Raw genomic sequence first — 17,475 nt, forward strand, 5'->3', positions numbered from 1 at the left:
TGATCTATATTCATATTTCTAAAGGAAATATATTTAAGTAATACAGATTTCTAAGCTAAGATGTGGGAAAGAAAAGAAATGAGAGCAGCTTCTTTAGCGTTTCCATGAGAAATATACTATGAGGGCTTTGAAATATAAAAACAGTAGTACAAGTGAAACTTCATAGAATATAATTGTGATGGGTCAGAAGCCACCTCAGTAGAAATTCTCAGGTAACTGTATCTCTTATTAAGCCTTCCAAAGAGAAGCAGAACACAAGGAAACAAGTGTATATTGCTGGATGCTTTCTAATACTTTCACAGCCATGCAGATAAGAACTAGGGTTCAAAAGGATGCCTAGGAGTTTGCATCCAAAGAAAACGCTATGCCAGTTGTGTTTCCCTAAGCAAGACAGGAAAGAAGCATAATGCATTGTAGATTTTTCCTAACAGAATTGAAAATTACTTTCTGGTGGAAGTCATGAACTAAAAATTAAATCAACCAAAATGCTAACTATATGAGCATACTAGATAATTAAGGTTGTACTTCCACAGGCCCAGTTTCTCTCAGAATTGTACAGGCATCAGGTCCTAGCAGCTTTCCTCTTTTATAACTTATAAATGTATTGTTAAAAACATGAGAAAATGTACTTACTTGAAAGAATTTCTTCTAACAAATACATTTGTTTCATAGTGCTTTGTTTCTTTCCCAGTGTATCTGTTGTTATTATAACTCATTTGAGGAAGATGTAAAGATAATTTCTATTATGCAGTGGGAGTGTCAGAGCATTTGGTTCATTTAGATCAATGACAAGATTCCTAAAGGGAGAGTTTAAATTCAGTGGCTACTGAAGCATGAAATTTCACTATCTCCCACCCTCCACCAGCTTGGTCTCACTCATCCCTCTCCATCCTGCCGTGCTGCTTCCGTGACCCCATGTCCTTGTGCAAATGTTTGTCTCGTCTGTCTGATCTTGTGTCTGTCTTGTCCAGTTTTCCCTGCAGTTTCTTCCTGTGTGTCTGTTTGTAGATGAAGGGGCTGAGGATCAAGTAGGTCCTCTACACAGGTTCCCCAGCCACGAACCTGCCACCAGCGGGGAGAGGCGTAGACTCCTAGCCCCCTCCATCTCGGTGTCTGTGCCTGATGATGACCCTTCCAATTCCGATGAGGAGTACTATGAGCATCCTTTGTTCAGCTCACAATGGACTGCCTCTAGTGTGCTCCCCAGTGTCCCATCGCAGAGTGCAGAGGCCCACTTAGGCCAGGAGAAAGGTGAACCAAGCATGGTCCCCTTTAGCTCCTCCTCCCCAGCCTGCAGCTTTGACCACGTGCATCACCTTAAGTGTGCCTCCATGTGTGGGTGGGAGGGACAGGAGCCTGTTTTTTCCATATGAAAGTGAAGTCCCTATATCGTTCATGTCCATCCAAATGCCTCAACAATTTATATGGAAGAAGTCTGATTTAAGACATGTGAGTGCTTCTTTTTTTTTCTTCAAGGCTTCTGAGAAGAAAGCAAAAAAAGTTCAAACAAAGTATGACTTCTTTCTACCCCTTGCAAATATATCAATAGGGAAAGAATGTATCTTCTTACCCAAACCAAAGAAGATGACCCTTAATTATTACTAGAGCAGACTTAGAGAGTTAGGTTTCTATTTAGTGCCACATTAATGTGATAGCCTTTTAAAAGAGAAATAATTGTTTAGGGTAGAATAAATGTTATGGAATAAATTTATTTCTCCAAATCACTTAAACATCTACAGAAACTATAGAGGCTTCCTCAGGTGACTAAATCTTGGTTCAGATAAGTAGAGGTGGGCTAAAATGAAGGAAATGCTCCCAAGCTTTTGTCATTCTAGTCTTTTGAAAGTGGAGATCTTATGTATAGTTGGCTGTGGAGAGGATAAAATAAGTGGGCAGTGGGCTGCAATTTATCTCATTCTAACAAGGTAGTATTATAAAGAAAAAAATAGGGCCAATTTTTTTTTTTCCCTTAGGTGAATGTCATTTTGAAATGGGGAAAAATAACTTGCTTAAGTGAAGAGTATATTTTTGTATGGCATAATATTTAATGTAAAAGCAGATAGTTCCAAGGCAAGAGCACCAATGGTTCAGACATTCTGATAGAAAAATACAATGCATATTGAGAAAACTTAAATGGACTTAAAATAATTAAGAAAACTATATGAATTTTGAATAAAGAACAGGTGTGGAAATAAACATGATTTATACGAAATGAGAAACTGGAAAGCTAAAAAATTACATGGATTTAGAAAAAATGTAAATTAAATTGATTTCATCCAATAAGGTGACATTAGCAAAGCAGCTATATTAAAAGTCTCTTAGCTTTAATCAAAATCTCTAATTCTATGGCATTGTAAAAATTGCCTTAATAATAAGTTAGAATCTGAATTATTAAAATGTTACTGACATAGTTAAATTACAAAAATGAAAGTATCTGTGCATTAAATGTGAAGAAATAGTAGCAGTTCTCTTTTTTCCCCATAAGGGCTTAATGTTTCTCAAAAAATTTCTCTCCTTTGCAGCTATAGTCTTCCTCACAGATCCAATTAAACAATATATGATTGTTCATAGGAATTTCAAAAGAATCATTGATTTGAAGAACTATAAGACAGCTTATGTATTTCCCTCTAATTTCTTAAGCAATAAAATGGGATTTATTTTACTGATATTTGAAGTGTAAATGAGAAACAAGTGAATAGCATAATTCATGGCTTTTCATAAGTTTGTTTTATTACATTTTAATTGTTAATATTTTTCTGTGTGATATACATCTTCGGGGAGGATATTTTGGCAGTTTTGTTGCCACTCAGCTATCTTTCCTTGGTGGTTTTGTTTTGAATTGCAGAAATGAAACTTTATAATATGCACATTTTCTTTCTTTCTTTAGTGTCAAAGAGAACTATACAAGAACTCTATTACTGCTATTTAAGTGGTTTGAACAATATGATAACAGTCATGTCCTAGAGGCAGACTTTTCTAAATTGCAGTGAAATTAACTATTACCTGGACCTTGTTTTTCAAAATATTTTACTTCTTGAAAAATTTTACATTCTCCAATCATATAATGCAATGAAGGTAAAATTAATTGAGTTAGATAGTCTTTGGCCTTAAAAATACTAAATAAAGTATGTCTTAAAGAGTTTTGATGGATTTCACGATAAAGTTGATAATAAAGTGGCTGATTGGATATTATTCTGAGGCCAGGCTTTTTACTCCCAAAGATCCCTTTAGCAAAGTTTGCATGTTTTACATTAAGTAATCAGGAATTCGTATGTAGGGGCTTCCTGCATTGGAGAAAACAGCACATGACTTACAAACTTAAAGGTTTGTTGCAGCACATCAACGCATCTATCTTTTCACAACCATCTGTTATCTGGCAGCGCCATCTCTTATTTCCAGCCAGCTTTCCACATTGTGTGCGACTTACTGCCATTTCCACTAAGGGTAATAGAGCAATAAAACCCTTTCAGCTCTCAAGTTTTAAAATAAATAGCCTTTTAATGAGACTTTAAAAGGCATCATTATTAGTTGATTATATTTACTAATTTTCCATTGTGTTAGGATATTAATTTGTTCATCCAAACGATAAAAGAGGTTCTTGTGAGGTCAATAAAATAGAGCTGAAAGCGTTCCCTGAATGATATTTCTGTTGTTTCATATATGTTTCTATGGTCATGATGTCAACATCTTTTTCATCCCTAAGAAGAAGAAACGCTAGAGAGTCCAATGGCTGAGGAAGAGAAACCTGCCACTCTTCCTGAGAAAGAGTGTGGGGCTGCCAAGGTCTCAGACCAGCCCACGGGCCTCAGGGAGGGCCAAGTGGAGTCTAGTGCGGAGGCCCAAGTAGTTCCTGCAGACAGCGCCCCAGCAGGGGCCCCACAGGAGAAAAGTGTAAAAGAGGTCACGGTCACGGAGGTGTCTCCAGAAGTAAAAACCCCTTCCTCTGCCGGGGAAGGTGTGTCTTTCTTAGGATTTGCATGTGTTTGTTGCAAGTGATCTCTCCAGCAGCTTCTCAATCTGATGCCTTTCCAATGCTATTCCATCGCTGGGTCGTCTCATGATACCAAGACCTCTGTCTGAGACTTAAAGAGCAAAGAGTGTGGCTTGTGCAGGTGCTGTGTGGCAGCTTGGTTTTCCACTGCTGCAGCTGATTCCTGGTTTTACTTTGCCATGATACAATACGCTTTGCAGCCAGGCTGATGATGCTATGTGAGCTTTTTTTCCGCCCCCGCCCCTCCTCATCTCAAATGTTTGCCAGTCACATTGCTAATACATGTATATTTTTATTTTTATTTTGGGGGACAGCAATTCATATGCTTTTCTTTCAAATCGTAGAGGTGGATTTTGGCACGTTATTAAGGGCTTCAATGGTAAAATGGTTTTTGTTTGCAATCGCAATGTGCTATATTTTTTTTTTATGCTTCAGTGAATACTGGTTTAGTTTCCTTAAAAGCACCTGCTGATGCTTCTCATATCATTTCCTTTCCATGGCAACCAACCCCTTTGATCATCACCATCTCTCTTGAGTTTTCATTCATCTAAACTTTACTAGAAAAGTCATAAAGTATTTATTTTCTATTGTGACAAGACAACACACAAGTATTTAAGTTAATGATGATCCATACACTTGCCCTTCAACTTGCCCATTCAGATGACTGAATTTTATTAATTTTCCCCAAATCTTCTCCAGACAATTATATTTAGCCTTAATGACCGCAATGAAATAACTTTGGCTGTAAAATACAAGTGACACTCTGGAGCCTTTTGAATTGGTGAACAAATAAAAATTACAAAGACTCATTTAGTCTCTGTGAAGCATCTCGAAAGCCAATATTGGTCAGTGCTTCACCTGTTGGTCACATTCCAGGAAATGAGGTCATGACCAAGGAGAAAAAGACATTTTAATAGTTGACTCTTATTAAAGTTTTGTTATTCATGTAATTTCCCAGTATTAACAGTATAATTCAGATTTTCTTTTATCTATCGTACAGACTAAGTAATGATTAGGATTTAAGAAATTTGAAATTTAGAAATTTCTACAATTTTGGTAGAAATTGTCTTGTTAATATTTAGGTCATCTCAAACAAAGTCTATAGCAATTATTTATTTGTATTACCGAAATTTAATCTTAGATGACTTCTAAAACTTTATTCTAGGAACATTTCAATGCCCCCAAAACTGGTCTTGGCATTTGTTGGTCAAGTTAGCTAAAATTATTTAATGCATATTATTATAAATTAATTGGCCTTCTGCCCATGGGTTACCAATTCACTTTACAATGAGAAAAGAAAAGGTTTGGCTGAAATCAATTCTTTCCCATATTTAGATTATAGATTATATAGGTTATTTTGTATCCTAATGTTAACTACTTATTAAATTTTCTTTAATTTGTAATTTTTATCTGTAGAAGGCATATGACATTTTTTCTACTATAGTACACATCATGAACTGTTTAGAGAGACCAAACAAACAAACAAAAAAAGAGTATTCAAAATATACTCTTATTTCAATTTCTGTACACATTAATCCACAGTGGGAGTTTATTGTACCAATCATACAAATATATCTCAGTCCTGACATTTTCATTTTCATTTTTAAATGAATAGCATGCTTGCATGTTTCATAGTTTTTCTCTCAAGCCTACCATTCATTTGCCATTTCAAAAAATAATTTTAAGCTTACTGCCTGAAATCCCTTGCCTATTATGTTTAAAAATCAACCCAATTACTTCAGGTTTACTTACAGCCTCGAAGATGGAGTTTCATGATCAACAGGAATTGACTCCCTCTCCAGCCGAGCCATTAGACAAGAAGGAAAAGGAACCAGAGACACAAAGAAAGCCTGGTGAAGACCTTAAGCATGCTGCCTTAGTTTCTCAGCTGGAAATGACTGAAACTTCCCCTGATAAAAAGGACGCACAAGGCACAGAAGAAGAAAAAGCACCTCCCACTCTGTTTGGGCACACTCTTGGTGCCAGCCTAGAAGATACAAAACCCAAGACAGAACCAAGCCTAGTGGTACCTGATATTGGCCTTCCTGCAGAGCCCACAGCTGCAAAAGAACAGAAGGACTGGTTCATCCAAATGCCGACGGAAGCCAAAAAGGACGAGTGGGGTTTAGTTGCTCCCGTGTCTCCTGGCCCCCTAACACCCATGAAGGAAAAAGATGTACTTGAGGATATCCCAAAATGGGAAGGCAAACAATTTGATTCTCCCATGCCGAGTCCCTTTCAGGGTGGAAGCTTCACTCTTCCTTTTGACATCTCAAAGAATGAAATAGTTGCAGCAGCATCACCCTTTGCTCCCGCCCTGTTACAGCCAGATGACCAAAAATCTCTGGAAGAAACTGGTAGCCCAGCAACTGCCAAAGATAGTTCTCAAGTTGAAGAGCCACAGAAGGATCAACCTGACAAAATAGCAGAAGCACCAGCCCCAGAGGCAGTTGCTGCACCCAAAGATGCTCACGTTTCAATTGTGGAAGAGTGTGTCCCAGAGAAAGTTTCAGGAGAAGAGGAAGGGGTGATAAAGGAAGAGAGTGTGCAGATAAAAGAGACTCCCACCCTCAGCGGACAGGAATCTACACTTGCTGAAATGGAACCTCACCTAAAGCTGGAAGAACAAACAACCATTTCTGACAAAGAAGCCGTGCCAAAAGAGAGTGAACCGCCAAAATTGATAGATGAAGAAACAAATATAATTCAACCTTCCACAGAGCACACTTACTCCAAAAAAGAAGAGATGGGCCAGGAGCCTCCCACAGATATATTAAAACAGGACTCATTCCCTGTAAGTTTGGAGCAAGCAGTTACTGATTCAGCCGTGACCACTCAGACACCGGAAAAAATCATGACTGAACCAACTGCGCTAAGTGAAAAGAGTGCCACCCAGGAGCTCTTTGAAGAAAAAGTTGCTGACAAAGATCATAAGGTAGAAGTTGGAGCTGTAACATCAGCTGAGCTTGACATGCCATTTTATGAAGACAAGTCAGGAATGTCCAAGTACTTTGAAACATCCGCCCTGAAAGAGGAAGTGACCAAAAGCATCCAGCCAGTCAGTGACTACTATGAACTCAGTGACACAAGAGAAAGTGCCCAAGAGGCTTTTGATGCTGTATCTCCCATGCATAAGGATGGCGACAAGACACTTCCAGAAGAAGAACCTCAGCCCAGTGCTCCAGCCCAAGAAGCAGGGTATAGCACTCTCGCACAGAGTCATCCAGCTGACTTACCAGAAGAACCCAGTTCTCCCCAAGAGAGAATGTTCACCATTGATCCAAAAGTATATGGAGAGAAAAGGGATCTCCACAGTAAGAATAAGGATGATCTGACACTAAGCAGGAGCTTAGGACTTGGTGGTAGGTCTGCAATAGAACAAAGAAGCATGTCCATCAATTTGCCCATGTCTTGCCTGGATTCCATAGCCCTTGGGTTTAACTTCGGTCGAGGGCATGATCTTTCCCCCCTGGCTTCTGACATTCTAACCAACACTAGTGGAAGTATGGATGAAGGAGATGATTACCTTCCAGCCACAACACCTGCCGTGGACAAAGCCCCTTGCTTCCCAACCGAAAGCAAAGAAGAAAAAGAACAGGTAAAGGAAGAAAAAGATACTGGAGAGGAAAATGCCCGAGTCGAGACATCATGTGAGTCGCCTTTCCTAGCCAAAGATTATTACAAAAATGGTACTGTCATGGCCCCTGACTTGCCTGAAATGCTAGACCTGGCAGGCACACGGTCAAGATTAGCTTCCGTGAGTGCAGACACTGAAGTTGCCAGGAGAAAATCAGTCCCATCAGAGACTGTGTTGGAGGAGAGTAGCACTGGCTTGCCCCCTGTCACTGATGAAAACCACATCATCGTTAAAACTGACAGTCAACTCGAAGACCTGGGCTACTGTGTGTTCAATAAGTACACAGTCCCCCTCCCATCACCTGTTCAAGACAGTGAGAATTTATCTGGAGAGAGTGGTTCCTTTTATGAAGGCACTGATGATAAAGCACGAAGAGATTTGGCCACTGATCTTTCATTAATTGAAGTCAAGCTGGCAGCTGCCGGAAGAGTAAAAGATGAAGTCAGTGCTGAGAAGGAAGCATCCCCACCTATCTCTGGTGACAAATCAGGACTGAGTAGGGAGTTTGATCAGGAGAAGAAAGCCAATGATAAGCTGGATACTGTCCTAGAGAAAAGTGAAGAACATGCTGATTCAAAAGAGCACACCAAGGAAACAGAAGATGCTGGTGATGAAGTTGAAACTCTTGGATTAGGAGTGACCCAGGAGCAAGCTTCAGCCAGAGAACTGATGATCTCTAAAGATGCATCACCTGTCATGGCTGAGAAAGCAGAGAAAGTTCTTAGTTCAGTGCCAGAGGTAGCTGAGGTAGAACCGTCCAAAAAAGCTGAACCAGAACTGGATTTGGCTGTGAAGAAAGCTGAACAAGGTCAGTTAGATATTAAAATCAGTGACTTTGGACAGATGGCCTCAGGCCTACATGTAGATGCTGGAGAGGCAGCAGAGCTTAAACTTGAGGCTACCCAGGACCTTGCTCCCTCATCCACAGCCCCTCAGGAGGTAGATGCATTTATGGGTGTTGAGTCCAGCCACGTGAAAGAAGGCACCAAAGTTAGTGAAACAGAAGTCAAGGAGAAGGTGGCTAAGCCTGACTTGGTGCACCAGGAGGCCGTGGACAAAGAAGAATCCTATGAGTCCAGCGGTGAGCATGAAAGCCTCACCATGGAGTCCTTGAAAGCCGATGAGGGCAAGAAGGAAACTTCCCCAGAATCTTCTCTAATTCAAGACGAGATTGCCATCAAATTGTCTGTGGAAATACCCTGTGCACCTGTTGTTTCAGAGGCTGATGTAGCCGCAGATGAGAGAGCTGATGTCCAGATGGAATTTATTCAGCTGCCGAAAGAAGAAAGCCAGGAGACCCCGGATATTTCCATCACGCCCTCCGATGTTACCGAGCAGTTGCCTGAAGCTGCCAGAGCTGAACCAGCAGAGGCTCAGAGCGAGGAAGAAGAGATCGAAGCCCGGGGAGAATATGACAAGTTGCTCTTCCGCTCAGACACCCTTCAGATTACCGACCTGGGTGCCCCAGGTGTCAGGGAGGAGTTTGTGGAGACCTGTCCTGGTGAGCACAAAGGAGTGATTGAGTCTGTTGTAACCATCGAGGACGACTTCATCACTGTCGTGCAAACCACAACTGATGAAGGGGAGTCAGGTTCCCACAGTGTCCGTTTTGCAGCCCTCGAGCAGCCCGAGGTGGGAAGGAGACCATCACCCCATGCCGAAGAAGAACTTGAAGTAGAAGAGGCAGCTGAAGCCCAGGCTGAACCCAAGGACGGTTCTCCAGAGGCTCCGGCTTCCCCTGAGAGAGAAGAGGTTGGACTCTCAGAATATAAGACAGAAACCTATGAGGATTACAGAGATGAAACCACCATTGATGACTCCATCATGGATGCTGACAGCCTCTGGGTGGACACTCAAGGTGTGCATTCTATTTTTCAATTTTCTACTCCCAAATAAAATCCAGTATCCTATTGGAAAAACTTTTTTTTTTCATTTTAGACATTTTAAAATGTCCCTTTATCTCTTTATTTTGCGTTGTGTTAGACAGATGGAGGATTTTGTACATTTGTTACTAATGTTGTCGTTGTTGTTGTTGTCATGGTTTGCTCTGATCCACAGATGATGATAGAAGCATCATGACAGAACAGTTAGAAACTATCCCTAAAGAGGAGAAAGCTGAAAAGGAAGCTCGGAGATCATCTCTTGAGAAACATAGAAAAGAAAAGCCTTTTAAAACCGGGAGAGGCAGAATTTCCACTCCTGAAAGAAAAATAGCTAAAAAGGAACCTAGCACAGTCTCCAGAGATGAAGTGAGAAGGAAAAAAGGTTCATTTCACAATCACTTCTTTATAAATGTTTTTGAAGTAATTCATTATTACTCTTTTGTAGAAGAAACTGCCTAACCGTGGTAACTAATTATTGATGAAATTTCGTTTGGTTTTGCTCCAAGTGTGTATTTTTCTCCTGATGGTATGCTTTCTGTGTTTTCTTATTCATAGCAGTTTATAAGAAGGCTGAACTTGCTAAAAAAACAGAAGTTCAGGCCCACTCTCCCTCCAGGAAATTCATTTTAAAACCTGCTATCAAATATACTAGACCAACTCATCTCTCCTGTGTTAAGCGGAAAACGACAGGTGACTGTTCAATTCTGCAATGTGGCTGGCAAACATAGACATGTATTTTTTTTTATCTCATTACCTTAGCAGCTTCATTTTGTTTTTCTTCCAAGAATCTCAGCAGTCATGAACAGTTTCACTATTAAGTGTCTTGTATCATTATTCTTTTTTTATCCCCTTCCCTACAGAAGAGGTCATGACCATCTGTTTCTTTGTCATGCTCAGACTTAACAGTGATTGTATCTTGGCATTGTGCTCTAGTGTCACGTTCTGGGGATTCCTGTTTTCATTCTGTGTGTTTGGTTAGACGATGGCGATGAATATAACCGTGGTATGCATTCTCATTATTTTGCTTATTTACTCCCTCATGCTTAAACCCATACGTATTTGTCCTAGTTCCTATATTGTTACTGCCAAATCTGTTACTGATGTTGATGAATTTACTGAGGACCACCAAGAATGCATAGGGATTTTGAGATGGAGAATGAGAAGCAAATCTGGGATAAAATTGTGGTTGAAAAATTACTTTGCTTTCAGATGAAAGAAAAAAAAAAAGGAAAAAGAAACTGTCTGGTAATCCCATCAGAGTTTATTTTTCATATCCAAAATTAGCTAGGCTTTCTGACAATACTGCATCTCTTGGTTGACATTTTGTCCTTGGAATCTTCTTAAAATGTGCTGGATTCAAAATATTAAATTTCCCCCTATAATTTAGTGGTCAAAAATTCAATCAATTTAATAAACCCCTTCCTCCAAATATCTCAGAATTTAGGTTTATTTTCTATCTTGCTGTCTTCTTATTGTTCTGTCGTCTTCAAATGTACTTTGTTTTTACTGTTTAAATAAGCAGTGGAATAAGGAGCGAAACATGTTACAAACCATAATAAAAGCCTCTATGTAATATCCATAATGCAAACTCTATTCCTCAATTTCAGTGCAAAGTATGTATTTTAAATGTATAATCATATTAGGATACTCTTAATTATAATATGTTTTATTTTAGTATTGATTAAATGGCACACTTGCAGTCTACAAAGGAAGGTATCAGAGCTTGAGTCAGAAAGCATTATTTTTTATTCCATTATATACACATTAGAAGCGCCTTTACATAAATCTTTGGATGGCTTTAAAAGGTTAGCAGCAGCATTAACCCTTGTAAGAAAAAGAATATCAAGGCATTAATGTTTTGTGATAGCCGCTAAAAATTTCAAGTATTTTTAATTTGTGCTCTTCATATAGGAAGTATCTCATGTGCTTCCTTCAAGAACTAGTATATAAGGCAGGATTTGAAAGTAGAAGGTTTATAATTATACACAAACCTTGATGATGAAGGTTTAGAATGAGGAAGTAAGGTAAGAATTATGAATCAACATGACATCTCTAAATTTTATATCTCACTTAGTACATTTTCATTAAACTTGGAATTTTTCTATTTAGAAAAATGCTTCCACAGGCAGAATCTCTTGGTTTGGGCATAAAAATCCCATATGCCATCTGAAAAGATGAAAATTATATTAGGATTGTATAATTCCAGAGGAAGTGTCAAATGGTTTGATGAAGTACCCACATGTCACTGGTATTCAGTTTGCCACACTGAGAGTAACTTGCCTTTTACTTCGTTCATTAAAGGAAATTTAAGACCTCTAGACTAAGTTAGGATCTTGCTCTTTTTTATTCAGATATTAAGATACTCAAGCAAAAAGCATATGCCAAATTAGTGCTGCTGACTTAAACCAAAGCATATATGTCACAGAAACATGAGCTATATTATAGAAATAGTAAAGAGCCATAATTTGCACTGCTTCTTTGAAAAAACAGTTTCAGAATCTGTGAATAATCTTACTAGCCAGTCCTAAATAGCATAGAACATATTGTAGGCCACTATTATTTTTGTGTTAGAACTGCATATGGCATGAGAAACCTTTTTAAAACTCATTTGGAGTGCTTATAAGGATAAGTTTTTTTTCCTGAGGATTTCTCTCTTGTGAAAGAAAACTAAAGCAAGCACACCAGCTTTTTATTTTCTAAGCTCAATTGTTAAATAGGGATAGTTTCCCCGAACACAGAAGGTTGTGTTCAATTATGAAAATAGTTAAGTCAGGTAAGTTGTCAACAGAAATTATGCTGGAGATAATGGAGTTTAAAATTGAAACCAGAGGTATAAAACAGCAGCAAGAAAAACAACAGTAACAGATGTGGTAATAATTTCATACAGGAAGTGCATGTGTAGAACATGGTCTATTTTATTGAACTTGAAATTCCTCTCCTGTTTTCTCTTCTTGACAAGCTATTTTTCTTTCCTTCCCTTCTCATGTGGCACATTTCATGTCAAACAAGTGTGTCTTACTATTATGAAATGCCAGGGGTGTAGAGGAAAAGGGGTTGGCAGATTGTAACAGTTTAAAATATAAAATGCAGAAATATGCCAGTGGCTACATAGAAGGTTTGGGAATCTCTGTGAGTATTCTTATGTGATGCCCACCTTAGAACCAAACACTCCCCTTTCCCTTAAATTCTGCAGCATTCGGATAACTGTCCTGTGATTTCCATTCTAAAGGATCTGTAGTAATTTAAGGATACACTGGTAACAGAAAATTACTTGGTGTGCTTATCTGTGCCTTGGTAAACACTGGGTTATATAGTAATTAGCACACTGTGTAGTGGGAGCCACATGCTGTAATATTGTTATTTTTCAGATTTCTTTAATTACTGAATTTAAGTCTCAGTGTAAACAAAATTCACTTTACATTAGTCTGTTGACAGAACTGAATATCCAAAAGGTATGAAAAATGCATTTATGTGATCTGTAGCCACTAAGTGTGGGGTTGTTTGTGTCTCCTTTTTCAACAGCAGCAGGTGCTGAATCACCTCAGGCTCCCAGTGTATTTAAACAGGCAAAGGACAAAGTCTCTGTGAGTAAAATACCTCTTTCCTTATTCTTTATTTGAAGTTCCCTTTGGTATTAGTGGCAGTATTTTAATAATTTTAGATAAAATTTAGACTTTAGACATCTACTCTTTTACATCATTCGCTCACCCAGCATGATGGCGTTCGAGCATGTCCTGATATCTTCTGGAATGTGATGGTAGCTAGTGAGGGTAGAGCTGGGATGAAGGCTGCCTCTGTTGTTAGTAAGAAGAAACATATGAAACACCACAATGATATGGAGAAAAATGAAAGAACTCTATTTGCTTTTCATAGAATCGAGATAAACCATTGTAATCAACACTACACTATATTTTAAAGCACTTTTTCATTGTTATTATTATACATTAAGAATATGAGAATTTTAAACAATATAGATAAGTAAAAATACATTATTATCTCCTTATCTAAAGATAACTGCAGTTACCATTTTGATGCAAGATATTAATTTTTCTAAACATTTATAGGTTTAATAACAAAGATGGAAGATGTGTATCAGTTTTTTAATTATTCACTAAAAATTTTCTATGTCATTAAACATTTTTATATATCATTTTAATGACTATATAATGTTGCATTTTACATTTTTACAGTGATATGCTTTATCAGTTTCCTATTATTTGGTATTCAAGCAGTTTTCTGTTATTTTAGTGGTATTACTGTAAATCTTTTTTGGCTGAATGTGTCCATATACATTTCCTTGGTAGTTTTCTATTAGCGAAATCATTGTTTCAAGAAGAAAGTCTGCAGAATTGTCTTGTAGAAAGGTTCTAGACTTGTATGTACTCCAGCCTTATATGAACATGCTTGTATTCATTATTACTAGATATTGCTTTTTCTTTATTTAACAAGTGATAGAGATGAAATATTTTGTTGTTTTAATTTGGTATGATAATGATGTTTAGCTTCTTTCATATTTATAAATCTTTTGTATTTCTTATTTTGCAAATTTATTTTTGTATTATTAATCATGTTTTTTAAACTTTCAAAAGACCAAAGACAATACAAAGTGTTTTCTTTCTTGAAAGGAAAAAAGGAATCTAATGAAAGGAAAAAAGGAATCTAATGAAATTTTAAAATTATGACAAATAATTTGAATGATATCACAATGTTCTGGGTCTAGCCATAATATATAACATGTAAATCACAATTCTTTGTTTAGCTTTCTAAAATCTAATAAAATTTTAAACTTCTACTTTTTGTTTATTATGAAAAACAGGAATTCATTTTGGTGACAGCAGAGCCTTTTATATCATCTTGAAGCCAAGGCACTTTATGTTGGTTAAAAAATTATTTGTATATCTGATTATTGTATAAATGTTTTCAGATATATTACTGAAAATAAGGCAATCCATTTATTGCAGTGGTAATTTTATTTGACCTGCTGTTATTTCAAGATTTATATCTCTTTACCTTCTATTTCTAATGGAGAACTAGTGTATTGTGCTAGTTAAGAGCAGGGCTATGAAACAAACCAGATCTAAGTTTTGAACATTTATTAACTATATATAATCTTTTTCCTCCTGTGTCTTAATTTACCAAAAATAAGGGGAAGAGTAAAAAATCCTATATAATAAGCACTCTATAGTGCTTAGAACATAATATTTATTTCAATAAATAGCAATGGTTATTATTATTATTATTTAAAAAGTAGAACTCTTTAGGAGCAGATACAGAAAGTAAGTGAGTTTTCTCCTGATTATAAAAACAATTTTTCAGTATACCCCGTTTGCAAAACCTTTAAGAAATTTTCAAGTCCCTTGGTTTTATTTTGGTTTGGCTTCCTTTTCATTCAGTTTTTTAAACCCCTTAATACTTATATTTTACATTTTCAAATAAAACATTTATTAAAAACAGATTGTGTTTAAGAATTAGAAATTCAGACTATCAATAGGTACAAAACAGTTATTTGAGTCAAAACAACTGATGGAAGAAATGAATACTTACTACCTTGTTATCCATTAAACAGAATTGAAATAAAGTCATTTTCAGAATATATTTTTTTCCTCTCTCAAGTTTAAAGTAAAAATGAAAATTCAAAAGAACTAATTAGCATAGAAAAGCAACAGTCAGGGATTTTTTTTTTTAATATGAAAGCTTAACCTTTGTTAGAATTACTGGTCTTAACATCTAACTAGAAAATCAACCATCAAAATCAAGGATCCTACTCAATTTGGTAAGAATTTGCATTCCAGTGAGGCTGTAAACATAGCACATTCTGTGCCATAGCTTCAGTTTCTTTTGATTTCATAATGTAATGGTCAACAATTATCACAGTTCATGCAAAGAATATAAAAATGCTCCAGTCATTACCCACTTGCCATGCTGTGTTGCTTCCAAGACTGTCTAATAATTCAAATTATTTTCATAAATGTGTTTCAACAAGAATTAGCATTCAGTGCCCACACTTGTACAGAAACCAAACAAAACCTAACTTTTTTCCTCATGAATGCCCATCTCAATCTTCTGACAAAGAGAGATTAGACCACCATTCTTTCTAATTGTTCCAATTTATTCTCTTTTTCCTTATAACTTCATCCTCTTCCTATAGTTTCCTAAAATCCCAGGATTAACTCTTATTTACCTCTGATATTCACTGTATCTATCAAACAGTTCTCTCCAGTTTTTCAACTGATCTTTATTGTGAACCTGATCTATCAATATAATCTTTCATTTCATTTGAGATTTTTTGTTTGTTCATTTTATTTTGGTTTTGTATCTAGCATGAGATTAGTAGATGTCTTTCATCATATATGGCAATCCAGTTACTTCACTTTTCTTCCCTATACCACACTTTTGAAACTTGCTTATTTGTGGATAATGTCAATCAAAAAAGAATGACTTATGCTGACCCAGTTACACTTCCCACTTAAGGTGCTGGGTCTGTAAAACAAGAAGTGATTTGTGCAATCTGTGAATACTTATGCATGTGTCAAAGTGGTTACAAAGGTTAAAACTTGAGATTAGAAACGTTAGTTTTAATTGCTATTATTGTAACAGCTAAATAATATTAATTATTGGAAGATTAGAACCTCCTTGGCTTTGTTATACTGGTCTATATTTTTAACAGTCTCCCCCCGAGACATGTAGCATGCTAGCATAGCTTTCTCCAAAAGCTGTGTATATACATCCAAAGCACTTACACTTGTACTTGACAACAGTCTCCCCAGGGATTATCGACACCTGTGAAAGTGTGATTTTCATGGGCAGTCTAGTCAGTGCTGACTTTAATTTTTAGAATTTATAACACATAGAAAACGTGTGATTTATTAACATAAAAATGTTACTAATTCTGTGGTACAACTTGGTCCCTGGTGTGCATTTAACTCATAAAATGAACTCATTGTATTTAAAATCTGCAATTTTCTGATGAAATCAGTGTAGACAATCTAAAAATACATTTTCTCAGCTTAAAAATATATTTTCCATTATTAGGCCTTAAATATACTTGTTCGACAGTTATTGAAATAGACTTTGTTCTACAGTTCTTGAAATGCAAATCAAAATATTGATTATATATACCATTTAAGTGCTGTGTTTATTAAAGGAATAATTCTAGTAGAGTCTCAAGATATTTTCCAAATATGGTATCATTATAAGTTCTATGGCTTAATCAGAGACGTTATACATAGCATTTATAAATAATATTTTAATCTATATTCTCATTTTCTGAATATTCTTAGTTCCAGTTACAAAGAGGTATTCAATGAAAATCTCTTGTTCTCACATAATATACGTGTCTGTCATTGATTATAACCATTTATCATGTGTGCTTATTAAAAGTAGACATTTAATTTCTTATATGTTTATGTGTTTTTTTAATTTTCCTTCTGCTTCATAGTTTGGTTCATTTTGTGCTTCTGTTTGTTTTCTTCCATGGCTAGAATTCTACCTTGTCAAAGATTCCTGCCTTACAGGGTAGCACAAAGTCCCCAAGATGCAGCTCAGCCTGCCCTAGCGCGACTAAAAGGGCTACATTTTCTGACAGTTTATTCACACAGCCCACCTCAGCGGGCTCCACAGGCCGCTTACCATACTCAGAATCAGGGAACAAGGTAAGGCAGCAAGCCAACCAAAGGTGCAGAAAGGAATATAATTTGGGAGAAGGACGCAATTCAGTAAATGTCTGAAAGCCAAGAGTTTCAATCCTAAAGTGTTTGACATATAAACAATATGCCCTATTAAAAAACTAATACCAATTAGATGTTTCAGTAGTTATAAACAGCTTAATCATTAAAAAATGCAAGTTGTGTTTTTGTAAGATATACAGTACATAATTATTGATACTTAATAAAATTTCATATATAAACTAAATATATTTGATATTATGTATGACACATATAATCTCAGGATACCAAATTATATAA

At 36.6% G+C, this 17,475-nt stretch overlaps 1 protein-coding gene across 50 annotated transcripts in view; it reads left to right on the plus strand.

The window, feature by feature from the left end:
• MAP2 (microtubule associated protein 2) overlaps nt 1–17,475 on the plus strand; it is a 300,076-nt gene that overhangs the window by 256,018 nt on the left and 26,583 nt on the right. For 8 of the 50 annotated variants that reach the window (XM_060410370.1, XM_042244123.1, XM_042244138.1 and 5 more), the window contains 6 exons: nt 3,704–3,955; nt 5,734–9,486; nt 9,687–9,893; nt 10,067–10,201; nt 13,034–13,095; nt 16,993–17,163. In XM_060410370.1, the coding sequence (XP_060266353.1) occupies nt 3,704–3,955; nt 5,734–9,486; nt 9,687–9,893; nt 10,067–10,201; nt 13,034–13,095; nt 16,993–17,163 (4,580 nt within the window). The remainder of the gene's footprint in view (nt 1–3,703; nt 3,956–5,733; nt 9,487–9,686; nt 9,894–10,066; nt 10,202–13,033; nt 13,096–16,992; nt 17,164–17,475) is intronic. The other 42 variants (XM_060410380.1, XM_042244168.1, XM_042244170.1 and 39 more) reach the window with 18 other exon arrangements.

The sequence above is a fragment of the Ovis aries genome, chromosome 2 (assembly GCF_016772045.2).
Source record: "Ovis aries strain OAR_USU_Benz2616 breed Rambouillet chromosome 2, ARS-UI_Ramb_v3.0, whole genome shotgun sequence".
In the NCBI taxonomy this organism is placed as follows: domain Eukaryota; kingdom Metazoa; phylum Chordata; class Mammalia; order Artiodactyla; family Bovidae; genus Ovis; species Ovis aries.